Consider the following 20,698-nt stretch of genomic DNA (forward strand, 5'->3'; position numbering starts at 1 on the left):
GTGAGAGTGAACACAAAGTTAAAGAAAAATCTCTCGTTTTAAGGACAGAGCACAGACAACCTTATTTGAAAAGAAAGCAACTGTGCAAAACATACCAACATGCATATATATATATATAATAATGTAAACAAAATGAACAGATGCCTTTCCCCCATGCTTTCATGCAATCTAAACCTCTGTCCATGCTAAAAACTAAACATTTTCAAGTTTTTATTCCCCTTAAGGTCACCTAATTAGCAGCTGACTGTGAAATCAGAAGATCAGTTCTGTGAGGTTTGAGTTTTAGTTCCCAAAGAAATATATTAACTGAAAGTTACTTTTAGTCAAATTTAATTTCTAGAAAAAAAGCCAATAGAAATCATTTGTTTTGGAAAAAAGGTAATAGCTACTTTTAAGAACAGAATATCTTCTGATAGAAAAAAAAGTAAGTTTGTGTATGTTAAATTAAAGACATTCATTTTAATAAACAGGGAACCCCCTTGTGGTTCAGATCATCTCATGCAGGATGAAATAATTCTAACTCTGAAAAAAGGTGACCTCACCAAAAATGATGTAATCTTTTTGAAAGAAAGAGAAACACAAGACAGTGTGTTACAATCTGAGGAACTGTGAGGGTGAAGTCATTTTCTAAAAATATATTAATAATTTGGGGAACTATAAAAGGTATTCTGTATCTTTCCTTAAAAAAAATCTTTAATGTGTCTTCTCATCATGGACAGCTATTGTTTATAAAGGCTCTATCCCAAAGTTCCCTAAAAAGTGGTAACAAATAAAATGGGTCAAGATATACAATTATAAGTAGGAAAACCAGACTCTGCAGTACCCGTAGGTTGGTTTAGTTATTCAAAATGTTTGGACAGTATTTAATAGCAAGAAAAAAAATCTGTGTAACAAAGGGAATATTAGATAAAAACACTGAAGAGAATTAGTACTTTCTACATCTTTTTCAACTCCCTTCAATCGGAAACCCACACTCACCAACTCCAATTCCTCTTCCTCCGACTGCACTCAGCACATAAGAGGGATAAGAGAGTTACTAAGACTGTTGGTACTCGAATATTAAATATTTCTTTAGAAAAACATGGTATCTGAACACTAGCAGTTGTTTGGAAGTCTAAAGAGATGATTATATATGCAGTAAGTACAAACATAAATTATTTATTGTTTCTGTACCTGTAGTTGACTTCAAAAGACTGGAAAGATTCTTTTAAATCCTCTAGGGCCAGGATTTAGACATTCCTACCCCAACTTGGTCTGCTCTTATGCTGGCCTCGCCTACACATGGCCATGCTACTGTGACAATATATAAAAGTATTTCCTAATCATGAAACTAGTTTCTATTTGGAATCTGGAGAATATTAACTCTATACTTACATCTAAATCCTCCCATCCCTACCCTACCTGGTCACACATGTCCATTTATCTTATACTAGATTCTGTGCTCCTTGGTGGGCAGAAATTATCTTGTTTTCTTATTTCCCACAGTAACTAAGCACACTGTTATGAAACAACAAGAAATCAAACATTTAGTAAGTATAGTTTTAAATAATACAAATTTATATGTTTATCATTTGCAAATACAGTTTTCAAATGAATATAATAATTTCAATGGAGAAAAACCACATATATGAAGAAAATGAGACTGGAGGAGAAATGAACTGATAAATCACATACAGAAAAGATGAATGAAACATACTGCTCCTTTTTCCCCTACACATCTAGAAAGTCTTAATATGCTAGAAATAATCTACTATCTAGGGTTTTTATTATTTTACTTGAGTAAGTCAAGCTTCTTTGTCAATCTGCGAAAGGTGTCTTTATAAGCATCACTGATACATGAAGCCCCAATCTGAAAGCAGACAATGGTGTAAAATAGGAAGAAGGCTCATTATTTACTGTGAAAAACAACTACCTGGCCTATAAACTTCTATTTCAAATGTGCGCAAAATGCTCTTCAACTGTTTTGTTACAGATGTCTTCACACATCTCCAACTGTAAGACACATCAAAATAATATGGGTGTGTGTACAGTTTTCACTATAACTTACAGGGATAAGGGTGTAAATAGTTTCTGTGGCAAATTTTAAGAATTCCACGGAGATGCTTCATGATCTCTTAAAAAAAAGATTAAGATAACTGACAAGGTACTAAATGTCAAACTTGTAGTTTGTCCTTAAATCCTGCAGTTTATTAGTAATTCTTATAAACGTATTTCTACACCTTAAATGAAACTTCCTATAGTTTTTATTTCTGAAGGATAGTGGCAGGTATTCCACATCCAGTTCATGAAAGGTGAGCCAAATGACTATCCTAAATGTCATTTTTTCTCAACTCCTTTTCTTGGGGACATACTTCTCTGTTATATATAGGTATGTATTTTTTAAACATCTTTATTGGAGTATAATTGCTTTACAATGTTGTGTTAGTTTCTGCTGTATAACAAAGTAAGTCAGCTATATGTATATATATATCACCCCCATATCCCCTCCCTCTTGCATTTCCCTCCCACCTTCCCCATCCCACCCCTCTAGGTGGTCACAAAGCACTGAGCTGATCTCTCTGTGCGTGCGATGAAGCTGCTTCCCACTAACTATTTTACAGCTGGTAGTGTATATATGTCAGTGCTAATTTCTAACTTCGTCCCAGCTTACCCTTACCCCTCCCGGTGTCCTCAAGTCCATTCTCTACATCTGTGTATTTATTCCTGTCCTGCCCCTAGGTTCGTCAGAACCAAGTTTTTTTTTTTTTTAGATTCCATGTGTGTTAGCATACGGTATTTGTTTTTCTCTTTCTGACTTACTTCAATCTGTATGACAGACTCTAGGTCCATTCACCTCAAGACAAATAACTCAATTTCGTTTCTTTTTATGGCTGAGTAATATTCGATTGTATATATGTTCCACATCTTCTATATCCATTCATCTGTCAATGGACACTTAGGTTGCTTCCATGTCCTGGCTATTGTAAATAGTGCTGCAAAGAACATTGGGGTGCATGTGTCTTTTTGAATTATGCTCTTCTCAGGGTATATGCCCAGTAGTGGGATTGCTGGGTCATATGGTAGTTCTATTTTTCTTTTTTTAAGGAACCTCCATACTGTTCTCCACAGTGGCTGTATCAATTACATTCCCACCAACAGCACAAGAGGGTTCCCTTTTCTCCACACCCTCTCCAGCATTTGTTGTTTGTAGATTTTTCGATGATGGCCATTCTGACTGGTGTGAGGTGATACCTCATTGTGGTTTTGAATTGCATTTCTCTGATGATGAGTGATGCTGAGCATCCTTTCATGTGTTTGTTGACAATCTGTATATCTTCTTTGGATAAATGTCTATTTTAGGTCTTCTGCCCATTTTTGGATTGGGTTGTTTTTTTGATATTGAGCTGCATGAGTTGCTTGTACATTTTGGAGATTAATCCTTTGTTGCTTCATATGCAAATATTGCTCCCATTCTGAGGGTGGTCTTTTCATCTTGTTTATGGTTTCCTTTGCTGTGCAAAAGCTTTTAAGTTTCATTAGGTCCCATTTGTTTGTTTTTATTTCCATTTCTCTAGGAGGTGGGTCAAAAAGGATCTTGCTGTGATTTATGTCACAGAGTTTTCTGCCTATGTTTTCCTCTAAGAGTTTTATAGTGTCTGGCCTTACATTTAGGTCTTTAATCTATTTTGAATTTATTTTTGTATACAGTGTTAGGGAGTGTTCTAATTTTACTCTTTTACATGTAGCTGTCCAGTTTTCCCAGCACCACTTACTGAAGAGGCTGTCTTTTCTCCATTGTATATTCTTGCCTCCTTTATTAAAATAAGGTGACCATATGTGTGTGGGGTTAATCTCTGGGCTTTCTATGCTGTTCCATTGATCTGTATTTCTATTTTTGTGCCAGTACCATCTGTCTTGATTACTGTAGCTTTGTAGTATAGTCTGTAGTCCGGGAGCCTGATTCCTCCAGCTCCGTTTCTCTTTCTCAAGATTGCTTTGGCTATTCAGGGTCTTTTGTGTTTCCATACAAATTGTGAAATTTTTTGTTCTAGTTCTGTGAAAAATGCCATTGGTAGTTTAATAGGGATTGCACTGAATGTGTAGATTGCTTTGGGTACTATAGTCATTTTCACAACGTTGATTCTTCCAATCCAAGAACATGGTATATCTCTCCATCTGTTTGTACCGTCTTTAATTTTTCATCAGTGTCTTATAGTTTTCCGCATGCAAGTCTTTTGTCTCCTTAGGTAGGTTTATTCCTAGGTGATTTATTCTTTTTGTTGAAGTGGTAAATGGGAGTGTTTCCTTAATTTCTCTTTCAGATTTTTCATCATGAGTGTATAGGAATGCAAGAGATTTCTGTGCATTAATTTTGTATCCTGCTACTTTACCAAATTCATTGATTAGCTCTAGTAGTTTTCTGGTAACATGTTAGGATTCTCTATGTATAGTATCACGTCATCTGCAAACACTGACAGTTTTACTTCTTCTTTTCTGATTTGGATTCCTTTTATTTCTTTTTCTCCTCAGACTGCTGTGGCTAAAACTTCCAAAACTATGTTGAATAACAGTGGTGAGAGGGCTCAACCTTGCCTTGTTCCTGGTCTTAGAGGAAATGGTTTCAGTTTTTCACCATTGAGAATGATGTTGGCTGTGGGTTTGTCATATACGGCCTTTATTATGTTGAGGTAGGTTCCCTCTATGCCTACTTTCTAGAGAGTTTTTATCATAAATGGGTGTTGAATTTTGTCGAAAGCTTTTTCTGCATCTACTGAAATGATCATATGGTTTTTAGCCTTCAATTTGTTAACAGGGTGTATCACATTGATTGATTTACATATATTGAAGAATCCCTGCATTCCTGAGATAGACCCAACTTGATTATGGTGTATGATCCTTTTAATGTGCTGTTGGATTCTGTTTGCTAGTGTTTTGTTGAGGATTTTTGCATCTATGTTCATCAGTGATATTGGCCTGTAGTTTTCTTTTTTTGTGATATCTTTGTCTGCTTTTAGTATCAGGGTGATAGTGGCCTCATAGAATGAGTTTGGGAGTGTTCCTCCCTCTGCTATATTTTCCAAGAGTTTGAGAAGGATAGGTGTTTGCTCTTCTCTGAATGTTTGATAGATTCACCTGTGAACCCATCTGATCCTGTGCTTTGGTTTGTTGGCAGACTTTTAATCACAGTTTCAATTTCAGTGCTTGTGATTGGTCTGTTTATATTTTCTATTTCTTCCTGGTTCAGCCTCGGAAGGTTGTGCTTTTGTAAGAATTTGTGCATTTCTTCAGGTTGTCCATTTTATTGGCATATAGTTGCTTGTAGTAATCTCTCATGATCCTTTGTATTTCTACAGTGTCAGTTGTTACTTCTTTTTCATTTCTAATTCTGTTGATTTAAGTCTTCTCCCTTTTTTTCTTGATAGGTCTGGCTAATGGTTTATCAATATTGTTTATCTTCTCAAATAACCAGCTTTTAGTTTTGCTGATCTTCGGTATTGTTTCCTTCATTTCTTTTTCATTTATTTCTGATCTGATCTTTATGATTTCTTTCCTTCCGCTAACTTTAGGGTTTTTTGTTCTTCTTTCTCTAATTGCTTTAGGTGTAAGGTTAGGTTGTTTGAGATTTTTCTTGTTTCTTGAGGTAGGATTGTATTGGTATAAACTTCCCTCTTAGAACTGCTTTTGCTTTTGCTGCATCCCATAGGTTTTGGGTTGTGTTTTCATCATCATTTGTTTCTAGGTACTTTTTGATTTCTCTGTTTTCTTCAGTGATCTCTTGGTTATTTAGTAGAGTACTGTTTAGCCTCCATGTGTTTGTATTTTTTAGTTTTTTTCCCGTAATTGATATCTAGTCTCATAGCATTGTGGTCAGTAAAGATACTTGTTATGATTTCAATTTTCTTAAATTTACCAAGGCTTGATTTGTGTCCCAAGATATGATCTAGCCTGGAGAATGTTCCATGAGCACTTGAGAAGACAGTGTATTCTGTTGTTTTTGGATGGAATGTCCTATAAATATCACTTAAGGCTATCTTGTCTAATGTGTCATTTAAAGCTTGTGTTTCCTTATTTATTTTCTGTTTGGATCATCTGTTCATTGGTGAAAGTGGGTGTAAAGTCCCCTACTATGATTGTGTTACTGTTGATTTCCCCTTTTATGGCTGTTAGCATTTGCCTTCTGTATTGAGGTGCTCCTATGTTGGATGCATAAATATTTACAATTGTTTTATCTTCTTCTTGGATTGATCCCTTGATCATTATGTAGTGTCCTTCTCTGTCTCTTGTAATAGTCTTTATTTTAAAGTCTATTTTGTCTGATATGAGAATTGCTACTCCAGCTTTCTTTTGATTTCCATTTGCATGGAATTTCATTTTCCATCCCCTCACTTTCAGTCTGTATGTGTCCCTTGGTCTGAAGTGGGTCTCTTGTGGACAGCATATATATGGGTCTTGTTTTTGTATCCATTCAGCCAATCTGTGTCTTTTGGTGGGAGCATTTAATCCATTTACATTTAAGGTAATTATCGATATATATGTTCCTATTACCATTTTCTTAATGGCTTTGGGTTTGTTTTTGGAGGTTTTTTCCTTCATTCGTGTTTCCTGCCTTGAGAAGTTCCTTTGGCATTTGTTGTAAAGCTGGTTTGGTGGTGCTGAATTCTCTTAACTTTTACTTGTCTGTAAAGGTTTTAATTTCTCCATCAAATCTGAATGAGATCTTTGCTGGGTAGAGTAATCTTGGTTGTAGATTTTTTCCTTTCATCACTTTAATTATATGCTGCCGCTCCTTTCTGGCTTGCAGAGTTTCTGTTGAAAGATCAGCTGTTTACCTTATGGGGATTCCTTTGTATGTTATTTGTTGCTTTTCCCTTGCTGCTTTTAATATTCTTCTTTGTATTTAAATTTTGATACTTTGATTAATATGTGTCTTGGCATCTTCTCCTTGGATTTATCCTGTATGGGACTCTCTGCGCTTCCTGGACTTGATTGACTATTGCCTTTCCCTTGTTAGGGAAGTTTTCAACTATAATCTCTTCAAATATTTTCTTAGACCCTTTCTTTTTCTCTTCTACTTCTGAGACCCCTATAATTCGAATGTTGGTGCATTTAATATGGTCCCAGAGGTCTCTGAGACTGTCCTCAATTCTTTTCATTCTTTATTCTGCTCTGTGGTAGTTATTTCCACTATTTTATCTTTCAGGTCACTTATACGTTCTTCTGCCTCAGTTATTCTGCTATTGATTCCTTCTAGAGAATTTTTAATTTCATTTATTGTGTTGTTCATCGTTGTTTGTGGGCTCTTTAATTCCTCTAGGTCCTTGTTAAACGTTTCTTGTATTTTCTTCATTCTATTGGAGACTGGATCATCTTTACTATCATCATTCTGAATTCTTTTTCCAGTATACTGCCTATTTCCTCTTCATTTGTTTGGTCTGGTGGGTTTTTATCTTGTTCCTTCATATGCTGCATATTTCTCTGTCTTCTCTTTTTGTTTAACTTACTGTGTTTGGGGTCTCCTTTTTGCAGGCTGCAGGTTTTTACTTCCCGTTGTTTTTGGTGTCTGTCCCCAGTGGGTGAGGTTGCTTCAGTGGCTTGTGTAGGCTTCCTGGTGGAGGGGACTAGTGCCTGTGTTCTGGTGGGTAGGGCTGGATCTTGTCTTTCTGGTGGGCAGGGCTGCGTCCAGTGGTGTGTTTTGGGGTGTCTGTGAACTTAGTATGATTTTAGGCAGCCTCTCTGCTAATGGGTGGGGTTGTGTTTCTGTCTTGCTTGTTGTTTGGCATGAGGCATCCAGCACTGGAGCTTGTTGGCTGTTGGGTGGAGCTGGGTCTTAGTGTTGAGACGGAAATCTCTGGGAGAGCTCTCACTGATTGATATTACGTGGGGCCAGGAGGTCTCTGATGGTCCAATGTCCTGAACTCGGCTCTCCCACCTCAGAGGCTCAGGCCTGACACCAGGCCATTGCACCAAGACCCCATCAGCCACACGGCTGTTGACGAATATGAGAAATATGAGCTCCCTGAACTGTTGAACCAGATTTAGGTGCTGTCCCTGAAGTGTTATTCTTGTGAGAATCTTCCATAATCAACTGCGCCTCTATGTATGTATTTTTAAGTTTGTATTCTGAAACAGTTTTAGGCTTAGAGAGCAGCTGCAAAGAGAGCACACCACCACACACCTCATCCAGTTTCCCCCAAAGTTAACACCCTGAAGAAACAGGATGCAGTTGTCAAAATTGCATGTAGTAGTAACCAAAGCTATAGACTTTCCTTGGCTTTCAGTCTTTTCATGAATGTCTTTTTTCTGGTCCTGGATCAGATCCTGCATCTCACATGTCTTTAGCTGTCATGTATCCTTAGTCTCCACTGGTCTCCACAGTTCCCTCAGTCTTTCCTTGTTTTTCATGACTGACCTTGACAACTTTGGAAGAGTAAAGGTCAGGTATCTTGGAGATCATCCTTCAGTTTGGGTCTGTCTGATATTTTCTCATAGTTAGACAGATAGCATGGACTTTTGGAAGAAGACCACAGGGATGAGGTGATCCTCTTAGCACATGTCATCCCATTACCAGTGATGTTAACCTTGATCTTCTGGTTAAGGTAGTGTCTTCCAGGATTCTCCACTATAAAATCACTATTTTTCTTTTTGTAATCAATGATTATTCGGGGAGAGACATTCTGAGATTTATTAAATACCCCATTTCTCCTTTAATTTTTGCTAATTTTAGCATTCATCCATTGACTTTGCCTTCAAGGTCTGCACTGTGGTGTTACAATGGTGATTTGCCATTTCTCTCATTCTTTCTACCTGTATTTAATTAGAATTCTTCTCTAAGGAAGAGTTGTCCCTTCTCCCTTTATTTATTCAATCAATTACTTAGTAACAGTCTCAGTATTTTTAATTCTTTTATTCCTCTTGTGTTATAACCCAATAATATTGTTATTTATTTTGTTGCTTAAATTGTTCTAGATCTGGCCACTGGGAGCTCCTCTGAAAGGTTGCGCTCCTCTGACTTTTGACATACATTTCCTTATACTCTGGCACCTCTGGTTCATTGTGTATTTTCCTGACCCTAGCTCTACAATCAATCACTTCTCCAAGGAGTCTTGATTCTTTTTATTGGAGAATAGTGTTTAGAAACTAAGATCTGAGTGCGAGGTGTGCTCAGTTACCAGGTGTCATTGTTTTAAGACCCTCTCAGCAGTTACAGCTAGGAAATATATGATGTATACGAATTCATGTGTACACAACATCTATTTCTGTATCTATCTATCTGTATATACGTTAAAAAAAAAAAGTTCATACTGAAACCTCCAAATACAACCCTGAAAAACAGGGTTCTTTACAGCCTTCCCCACCCACATTGCTTTATTGTAAGTTTTTTCTCGAGAAACCTGGCTTTCTTTATCTACAATGTATAGTAGTTGCTTGCTTAAGGGTGTGTATGTGTGTAACAAATTTACCATCTTGAGCACTGTGATTTCATGCAATTTTTTTTGGTCTCCATACTTATGGTATCCAGTCAGAACAGTTTCCAAAGTTATTTAGAGCAGCTCTTCAGTATCCCCTTCAGTATCATCATATCACTCATTTGTAATAACGTTATATTCATGTATCATGGTCTGTATTTCATCTTGGGTTCCCCTGGAATCCTGGTTGACTTTTTTTAATGGCATATAGTAAAAAAAAAATCACTCTTTGTATTGTACAGTTTTGTAGGTTTTAACAAAAGCATAGATTCATGTATTGAACAATACAGTATCACAGATAGTTCCATCCCCTCAAAAATTCCCTTATACTACCCCTTTTGTATTTGACTCCTCTCCCCACCCCTGGCAACCACTTATCTGTTTTGCATTTCCATTATGAAATATAAATGTAATCATATATATACTATGTAGTCTTTGGGATCTGGCGTCTTTCAATTAGCAAAATTCATTTACAATTCATTTATATTGTTGTGAATAAATACTTCATCCCTTTTGTATTACTGAGCAATATTCTTTTGTATGGATGTACCAGAGTGTGTATACCCATTTATCTGCTGGAAGGACATCTGGGTTGTTCTCACTTTTGGGAGATTATGAAAAATATAAGTTTTTTATATAAGCATGGTTTTCAATTCACTTGAGTAAATACTCTAGGAGCAGGATCGTTGGGTTGTATGACAAGTATATATTTAACTTTATAAGAAGTTGTCAAACTGTTTTCCAAAGTAGCTGTACCATTTTGAATTCCAAGCAGGAATACATGAGAATTCTTGTTGCTCTGCATCCTCACCAGAACTTGGCATTTTTAGTTTTTTGGTTTTGTTTTTGTAATTTTAGTCATTCTAACAGGTGTGTAGTTGTATCATTCTGGATAAAAATCTTTTACTAGATAGGTGATTTTGCAAATATTCTCTCCTTATCTGTAGATTGTCTTTTTATTCTCTGAACAGGGCCTTTTCATGGAGTGAAACTTAAATTTTGTTAAATACCAATATATCAATTTTTTCTTTATGGATCATGCTTTTGATGTTGTAATTCTCCAATGTTTTCTTCTAGAAGTTTCAGCGTTTTGTGTTTTACATTTGGATCTATAATACATTTTAAGTTAATTTTTGTATAAGCTATGAATTATACATCGAGGTTCTGTTTTTGCATATGGATGCTAAATTGCTGCAGCCCCATTAGTTGTACTGACTATCCTTACTCCACTGAATTGCCCTACTACCTTTGTAAAAAACCAACTGAATATATTTCTGTGGCTCTATTTTCTGGGCTCTCTGTTTTGTTCTTTGACCTAATGTGCTCATCTTTTTGCCAGTATCACACATTATTATTGTAGCTTTATTGTAGGTCTTGAAACCAGTTAGTCTTAGTCTTCCTATTTTGTTCTCTTTCAAAATTGTTTTGGCCAATGTAGTTCCTTTGCCTTTCCATACATATTTTAGAATTGGCTTGCTGATATCTACAAAAAACCTTGCTGTGATTTAAACTGGGGTTGTGTTTTAATCTGTTGACCAATTTAGGAAGAAGTGACATCTTGACAATATTGAGTCTTCAAACCCATTAATATGATATCTGTCTCATCTGGCTCTTTGATTTCTTTCAACAATGTTTTGTAGTTTTAGCATGAAAATCATGCAAATATTTGGTGAAATTTGTAGGCATTTTTTTGAGTAATATTTAAATGGTATTTTAAAATTTCATATTCCAATTGTTCACTGGAAGTTTTTTTGTAGGTTCTTTTATGCTTTTCTACATAACTATTATCTTCTGTGAACAGAATTTAACTTCTTTCTTCCCAGTGTGCATACATTTTATTTATTTTTATTGCCTTACTGTTTCATCTAGGACTTCCAGTACAGTGTTGGATATGAGTGGGAGAATAAACAACACTGTCTAGTTCCTAATATTATTTTACCAAAAGACTGTTTCCCCCTTATTAGGTGTATTAGTTGTAGAATTTCTGAAAATACTCTTTATTAGGTTAAAAAACTTCCTTTCTTCTCCTAGTTTGATGAAAGTTATTTTTATTATGAATAAAAGCTGAATTCTGTTAACATGGTAAATTATATTGATGAATTTTCAAATTTATAATCAGCCTTGTATTCCTGAAATGAAACCCACTTGGTCTTAATATATTATCCTTTTTAGGATACTGATGAATTTATTTACTAATAAACTAATATTTGTTGAGGATTTTATGTCTAGAGTTCATGAGGGATACTGGCTTATACTTTTTTTGTAATGTCTTATTCTGATTTGTATTAGAGTAATGCTGGTCTAATAAAATGAATTGAAAGGTGTTCCCTCCTGGGACTTCCCTCATGGCACAGTGGATAAGAATCTGCCTGCCAATTCAGGGGACACGGGTTCGATCCCTGGTCTGGGAAGATCCCACATGCCATGAAGCAACTAAGCCTGTGCGCCACAACTACTGAGCCTGCGCTCTAGAGCCTGCGAGCCACAACTACTGAGCCTGCGGGCCTAGAGACCATGCTCCGCAACAAGAGAAGCCACTGCAAGGAGAAGCCCGTGCACCGCAACGAAGAGTAGCCCCCCCTTGCCAAAACTAGAGAAAGCCTATGTGCAGCAACCCAACGCAGCCAAAAAAATAAATAAAATTAAATCTTAAAAAAAAGAAAAGGTGTTCCCTCCTTTCCTCTATTCTGAAATAAATTATGTAGAATTGATATCATTTCTTCTTAAATATTTGGCAAAATTTGGCAGTAAAACTCTGCATCTGGAGTTTTTTTTGGGAAGGTTTTAAAACTAGGAATTCAATTTCTTTAATAGATATTTACTATTTAGGTTAACTATTTCTTCTTCAGTGAGTCTAATAATTCTTTGGTAATTTGTATTTTTAAAATAATTTACCCATATCATCTAAACTATCAAATCTATTAGAATAGAGTTGTTTGTAGTATTCCCCTTGCCCCCTTTTTAAGTTGTAGTGTTGTTTTGTTTTTAGATTAACTGTTATACAATAATTGTTTGTAGTATTATTCTGTAGCTTATCTTCTGTACAATAATTGTTTGCAGTATCTTTCAGTATCTTTGGGTTATGTAACCTCTTTCATTCTTAATATTGATAACTTGTGTTCTTCTCTTTTTCTTCGGTAACCTTGACTAGAAATTTAGCAGTTTTATTCATCTTTTAAAAAAAAACAGCCTTTGGTTTGATTCCTTTTCTCTACTGTCTTTCTAAGTTTCGTTAATTTCTGCTCCTCATTTTTTTCTTTTCTTCTGGTTCCTTTTGGGTTAAGTTTGCTCTTCTTTCCCTAGTTTCTTAAAGTAAAAGCTTAACTGATTTGGGAACTTCGTCTTTTCTTATATAAACGTTTAGTGCTATGAATTTCCCCTCTCAATGCTACCCTAGGTGGTCCCTAAAATTCTGATATGCTATAGGTATTTCAAATTTTCCCTTGAGATTTCCTCTTACACCCATGAGTTATTTAAAAGTATGTTATTTAATTTCTATATGTGGAGACTTTCCGGTTGTCTTCCTGTTATTGATTTTATTATGCTCAGAGACTGTAATTTGTATGATTGAAATTTGCTACGGTTTGTTTTATGGCACAGGATATGGTCTAAATTGCTGAATGTACCAAGTGCCCTTAAGAAGAATATGTGTTCTGCTATGTGAAGTGAAGTGTTCTATAACTGTCTCTTACATCAGGTTGGTTAATATTGCTCAGGTCACCTAAACCCCTAACTGATATTTCTGCCTACTTGTTCTATCAATTACTGAGAGAAGAGTGTTGAAGGTTCCAACTACAATTGTGGATTTTTCTCTTCCACCTTTTAGTTGTATCAGTTTTTGCTTTATGTATTTTGAAGGTGTGCTGTTAGGTGCATACACATTAAAGATACTTATTTCTTGGAATATGGACTATGTAATATCCTTCTTTATCCTTGATAATATTCCTTATTGTGAAGTCTACATTGCCTGAAATTAATATGACTACACTAGCTTTCTTTTGGTTAATGTTTGCATGGTATATTTTTTTCCATCCTTTTACCTATGTCTTTATATTTAAAGTGGATTCTTATAGACAGTGTACTGTATGATCTTCCTTTTTTAACCAATCTGACATTTTGTCTTTTAACTGATGTTTATGACCATGTTTACTTGTATAGTTGGATTAAAATCTACAATCTTGCTAGCTATATTTCATTTGTTCCATCTGTTCTTTATTATTCTCTTTTTCTCCCATTTCTTGGGCTACTGGAGCATATTTTATGTTTCTATTTTATCTCCTCTATTGACTTATTTATACCTCTTTTTATTTCCTATAGCTGTACTAGGGTTTACAATATACATCTTCAGTTAATTGGAGTTCACCTTCAAATATACACCTCATCATGTGTAAAGACCTACAACAGTATATTTCTAATCCCTCTGCCGTCATTTTATTTTTACATATGCTATAAACACAAAAGTCATTGCCACTATTTTTGCTTTAGAAAGCCAATTATCTTTTGGGGCAAGTAAGAAGAGGAAAAACACCCAGATCTTGGTTTCTAATATCATTCTCCAATAAAAGGAACCAAGGTTTCTCAGAGAAATGCCCGATTCCAGGACTGGGGCAGGAAATACACAAGATGAGCCTGGAGCATTCTGTAGTAACCAGAAAATAAAATAGTAACCCCCACTTTCCTCCCGGCCAAAAAAACCCCACAAAGATGAGGTACCTAAAAGAGGCACAGGAACCATTTGAACAGTCCTCAACAGCTAAAGCTGGAACAGTTTGAGCAACAGAATAAACTAATATTGGTATTGATAGAATCATATATTAACAGAATTTAGTATTATAACCCAAAGTATAAAATAAATGTCCATGAGTCCATATTAATATTCACTATAAATAAATGATTAAATAAATGAGAGAGAACAGATAAGTCACCTGTGCAGAAGAACTACAAATAATGTATGTAGATAGTCTGCCCTCAAGGAGGTAGGAGAATAACCCCCACTGCTCCTTAGGTGTGGGCCTTGTACAGTAACTTCCTTCTACAGAGGACAGTATGGGAAGGGGGAAAAGAGTAGCCAGTGAAATACTACACCAGCAAGATGACCAAAGTGATCAACAGTCATGTTGATAGTATGTACCCTTAATATAATGTGATGAAAATGGCACTTTAGTTCCACAGCCTTCCTCCCCCAAACACATATAACACCAGTCTAATCATGAGAAATACATCAGAAAAACCACAATTCAGGAACATTCTACAACATATCTGACCAATACTCAGAACTGTCAAGGTCATTAAAATCTTAGAAAAACTATCACAGCCAATAAGAGCCTAAAGAGACATGACTACTAAATGCAATGTTGTATTCCTGGATTGGATTCCAGAACAGAAAAAGACATGGGGTTAACAACTAAGGGTATCCTAATAAAGTGTAGACTTTAGTTAATAATAATGTAACAATATGGATTCATTAGTTGTAACAAATGTACCATACTAATGTAAGATGTTAAGTCACAGGAAAAATTGGGTGTGCAGCATATGGGAACTTTCTGTACCACCTTTGCAATCTTTGTATAAATTTAAAACTGTTCTAAAATTAAAGTTTATCAAATGAAGGACAAAATGAATTTTATTTTATCTTCATTTATTCCATTTCCATTGTTCTTTATTTCTCTGTATAGACCCAAGAGTTTGCTGGTAGCATATTCCTTCTTCCAAAGGAAATCCTTTAACATTTCTTGTAGAGTATGTCTGCTGGCAATAAATTCCCACAATTTTTTTTTGAGAATGTTTTTATTTCTCTTTCATTTCTTGAAAGGTATTTTTGCTGGGTACAGAATTCTAGGTTGAAAGTTTTTTGGTTTTTGTTTTAATTTCAGCACTTTAGATTACTCCACTGTTTTGTAGCTTGCATAGTTTCTGAAAAGAAGTACGGTATAAATTCTTATCTTCATTCCTCTGTATATTTATGCGTCTCTTTTCCCTGGTTGCCTTTAAGATTTTCCTCTTTGTCTTCTGTTTTAGCAGTCTGAGTGTGTGTGTGTTTGGTGTTGGTTATTATTTCTTCAAACACATTTCTTCTGCTCTGTTCTCTCTCTCTTCTCTTTTTGGAATTCTAATTATAAACATGTTAAATCATCTGAAAAAGCCCCACAAATATTAGAGGCTTTGTGCTGTTTTTTTTTGTTTGTTTTGATTCTTCTCTATATATTTCAGTTTGGGTAATTCCTACTGACCTGAAGACCTGTAACAGGTCTTTCCTCCTGCTAGGCCTTTAGTACAGAGTTTGAGTTAATTTAATTAAGAACTGGGCTGGGTTTGAGCTTCACTGTTGCTATGGTTACCCTCAGTGTATCCACCACAGGCCTCAAATCCCTCTGGTGGGAATGGAAGATTGGTTGGCTAGAGGTTTTTTGTTTATTTGTTTTTTCCCCAAAGACCGCTCATTCTCAGTTTTAAGCTTTCCCCTTTGTGCTGTGCATCAGGCTGCAGCCTTCTCAGAAATTCTGCCATGTTCATGACATTGTTCCTGCTCCTCCACCATGGGCTGAGAGAGTTTTCCTTTTCCATTTCCCCAGATACAATGGGAATTCACCAATGCCTAAGGATGACCATTTATGTCATTCATCTCCTCACAGATTAAGACTTCTGTTCCATAGGCGTGAAAGGGGAGAAGGATCCAGGCAAAACTTTTTGCCCCTAGTGCAGTGGCTGCTCTTCCCCTCTCTTCCCGTTGTACACCACAGAGGAGACTTTTTCAGGATATTCCCAATTTTTTCTGTGAGCACCCAGTGGGGTTCATGGAGAAAAAGCCTGCAAGAGGGCTTAAGACTCCCTACATAGCAGTCCCAGGGGTTTTACAGAGTCCTGCCAGTGAATACTTGGCCTCCAGCAATTCACCAATCACCCTAGCTTAACTCTTATTATCTGTGTCTTGCCCAGATAAAGTCAGTGCTCCAATGTCCTCTCCCTGCAGTATCTGTCTCTCCCTAGAGTCTAGGCCAGTTGTTTGCTCTGAAATCTCAGCACTACAATGTGTTCAAGGAAAACTATGAAATTGTTTGTCCAACATTTTTTCAGTGTAAGACTGGGAGCAAGTTTCCAATTTTCTGTATCTCCGAATGAAAAAGCACTTTGTTTTTTGACTTAAAGGGTTTTGGTTCTGGCTCTCTTTTGTGCTACCCTGGACCAGTACTAACCTTCCCTTGGTTTCCTTATCTTACCTGCCAAGATCACTGTTTGAGAATCAAATGATACAATGCATATAAAGATGTTTGGGAATCTATAAATCATTATACAATGTAGAATTATTATCTAAAGCCTGATAGCATTACTTTCACTTAGCAAACAATCAAATGGCCAGTTTAGCAGCTGCATAGTAGGAAGACCACCTGACACATCACATTGATTGTTAGTAGTCAAACAGTTGCTAAAATCAGAATGGTTTTAAAACTTGCATATATATTCTAACTTTTTTCTATAGAAAGCTAAGGGGGGTAGACATATTTTCCTCTTCTTATAAACACAGGATTCAAAAGCAAATGAGGCTGGAACATTGTTAAGGGCTGGGGTGGGCAGACCTGTATTCTTATAAGAGTTAAATGGGAAGGTTATTTGAGAAGGAATAAACAAAAATTATGAGAACAACTCATCCAAGTTTTTATGCATTCTTTCCTATTCTACAATAGTTCTCTTTGGTATGTAGAATTTTCTAACAAATAATTTAGTATTTCTCTTATAGAAAAGTATGTGAAAAAATTACTCAAAGTATGCAGGGCACAGAGAAGAAGTACTTAAGTCAGGTTTAATTTATCAAATTGAGGATGAGATCTCTATGCAAAGATTCCAGTTTGGTAAATTAAAATTAACATAATAACTTCTCCATATTTAGCTTTAATTTTAAATAAGCATTAGGTAGATTTATTTCCTGTTTTTTCATAATCTGATTCCTGTGTATTTAAAATAAACTTGTCTCTTCAAATGCTAATTTCAAATAGAAATACTTATTAGGAAAAGGTCTAGAGTCTATGGAAGTACAGTAAACTGCAAAGGAGAATATACACTATGTATAAAATACATGTTTTAAAGAATGAAACTGAAGAAAGGTTTAACATACCAGTGGAGGCATCATGCCCTTGCTTGAAGGGGGGATGACAACTCGAAGATCTGGTTTTCGACTGTTCATTCCAAGACTGCCACCACCTGGAGGAGGGGGAGACTTTGTAGGCATAACTTTGCCTAAACTATTTGCACCAGTAGTTCCAATCAAATTTGGAGAAGCTCTTGAGTTTACAAATCCATTCCCTGGAAAAAAGAAATACCGTTCATTAACATGAAACGAGTCATTAAAATACTGTGGTACAAATATGATGCAAGTTTTCCCCAGTCCCAGTTTCAAGTGAATTTTATAATAAAACTCATGAATATCTAACCATGTCATCTTTGAATATTTTAAAAATAAGCAGAGAGTGAAGCAAGTCTGAAATACATATGAAGTTTAAGACTAATGCCACTTGTTTCCAGTCTTACTGCTTGGACCTGCTGACAGAAACTTAAAACACAAAATATGTTTCTAATGGGGCATCTCCTATTGGGGACCAAGATAATGGGGATATATAAGAAGATGCCTGAGACCAGCCTATTCATTCATTCTCACGACAACAAAGGCACTCCTACTAAGTTCTGGGCACAGAACTAGGTATCAGGGTATCTCCTTAACTGAAGCTTATTTAGCACTCAGCTCTAATGCCTTATTTTCACCAAGTACTTCTTCCTTATAGCTCTACCTGTACCTGTTCTGTTCTTTAACTACCATTAAGGTCTTCTTTAAGTATTTGTTATTTATCTGACTTCAATCAACTAATTCCTACTTTTTAACTTTCCCTAAAGAATTGTCTATCTTTCTTAGATAGGAAATAAGGAAAAGATACAGTGTGGTATAGGTTCTATTGTATATACACAGTACTTTTGGGCACCAGTTGAGATAGAAAATTAATGTAAGGGATCATCCTTATTTTCATGGATATTGCAGTCATTCTAGTCCTCCTCATGTGTAGCCATGTGGTTTGGGTAGGGCTGACTCCACTTCAATCCCCCTTGCCACAGATATTACAGTATATAGATGTTAATTTAAGGGCACCGAATAAAAGAAAACTTTGTTGGCTTAAGAATTCCACTCCTGGGAAGACATATGGGAACATATGTTTATGTATGACTGATTCACTTTGTTATAAAGCAGAAACTAACACACCATTGTAAAGCAATTATACCCCAATAAAGATGTTAAAAAAAAAAAAAAAAAGAATTCCACTCCTAGTGTTTATTACAAGCTGACCAAAAACAAAATATTCAGAATAGTGAACTAGAAGTTCCTGGAGGGCTGAAGAGGCCTCTTGAATTCTCTGGGTGGGACTCAGCATTCACACATCAATAGTAGTAACCATCTAAAATCAGACAACACAGAACTACCCTTACAATTTAGAAATAAACTTTTAAATGTCTATTAGGTGTAGAGCACTATGCAGTGAGGAAGTTATAGGAAGGGATTAAAAAAAAAACCCTACATGGTCTTCAAGCAGCTTTTCACCTAGTTAGCAATAACAGGCATACACCACAGAGACACGAAGATGTCAAAATTATACTTGAGATATGGGCAACACAATGAAATGTAACCACACAAAATTTACAAGGAAATAGAAAGCAAAGCACTGATACAGGCATGTGGGCTTTTAATTAGGGAAGGCTTTGTGGGATCAACTATTTAAGCAGTCTGAAAGGGCAAAAGATGACAGAAGGCAGGCATTATGAATAAATGTGAGAAAGATACACTAAAGCATGAATGAACAAAGTGTGACTAAGGAATGGTGGGGCAGATAAGCACAGAGTCCATGGCTTCAGCGACTGTTACAAGGAAAGGGCAGTTGTATTTATTCTGTTCTTTTCCTTCCAGTATAAAGCAAAAAAGACAACTTTAGAATCCTCCAAAAAGGACTTCCCTGGTGGCGAAGCGGTTAGGAATCTGCCTGCCAATGCAGGGGACATGGGTTCGAGCCCTGGTCCAGGAAGATCCTACATGCTGCGGAGCAACTAAGCCCATGCACCACAACTACTGAAGCCCGTGTGCCTAGAGCCCGTGCTCTGCAACAAGAGAAGCCACTGCAAGAAGCCCATGCACTGCAACGAAGAGTAGACCCCGCTCACCGCAACTAGAGAGAGCCCACGTGCAGCAACGAAGACCCAATGCAGCCAAAAATAAATAAATTTTTAAAAAAAGGAATCCTCCAAAAATAAACAGACACCAGATATTACAAATATATATATACATGTCTGTGTTAAATACATGCAGGGACTAACCAAAACTAAGTTATCTGCTGTGTGCTTAACACCGGCCTAAAACCTCCCTAAAATCTCACCCTGAGAAGACTATTCTAAGAAGTGAAATGTAGTACAATGAGTACTGCAATGAGTTAATGACAAAAACCAATTATGTACTGCACATATTTTTCAGTTTAAGAGCTTTTGTATTGGGTTATCAGATCATTTTAATTCTATGAAAGTTTCTTGAATGGAAGAGAAATATTTAAACCCACTAAAATCCACATAGTGTTTGGCAGTTTATAAAACATTCTCAGGAACAGAATATATAACGAATAGGGTCAATTGATGAATAGATATGTAAATTCTAAAATTAAAAAATATTAACTAGAAAGAGATTAAGTTCTTGAAGTTCTGCTAAAGGAAATGAATGCTTCAGTATATTTGCTTATATAAGAGTTTGAAAAGATGTTATTTAGGTGAATTATTTATAGGAGAAACTAAAAATTAATGTTTTGCTAATGTGATATAATCAACTTTGTTGGATCCTAACCAGAACATTTTCAAGGGACAAAGAAAACAGAGAAGTGAGGTGCAGCATTTAGGAACTGGCCTGTATCTCTTCAGCACTTGTCATTTAAAATGTTGGGATTCCAGATGATCAGTGCTTCTTTCCCCCTCCAACTTACTCTCACCCAATTCCTCTTGCTTTCTCCAAAACTTTTACCAAGTGACCTACCATTTTTAATTCATTATGTGATTTAATTTTGTTGTGGGGACTGATACTTCAGTTAACCTTATGAGGTTATTTCCTGCACTCTGCTTCCATTATCTTGAAGGGGTATGTATTAAATCTGGGCTGAATCTCCTTTCCACACCCCAGAAAGCAATTTCCTGCACTCTGTTAAGCTTCAGAAAGCAGTGCTGTTAAAAAAACAAGCTCT

General features: G+C 36.0%; 1 protein-coding gene across 7 annotated transcripts in view; it reads right to left on the reverse strand.

The window, feature by feature from the left end:
• Positions 1-20,698, reverse strand: part of MEF2A (myocyte enhancer factor 2A) — a 174,669-nt gene that overhangs the window by 12,064 nt on the left and 141,907 nt on the right. For all 7 annotated transcript variants that reach the window (XM_082837139.1, XM_082837143.1, XM_082837142.1 and 4 more), the window contains one exon: positions 17,557-17,744. In XM_082837139.1, coding sequence (XP_082693265.1) covers positions 17,557-17,744 — 188 coding nt within the window. The remainder of the gene's footprint in view (positions 1-17,556; positions 17,745-20,698) is intronic.

This window comes from Leucopleurus acutus (assembly GCF_964270905.1).
Source record: "Leucopleurus acutus genome assembly, chromosome: 1".
Taxonomy (NCBI): domain Eukaryota; kingdom Metazoa; phylum Chordata; class Mammalia; order Artiodactyla; family Delphinidae; genus Leucopleurus; species Leucopleurus acutus.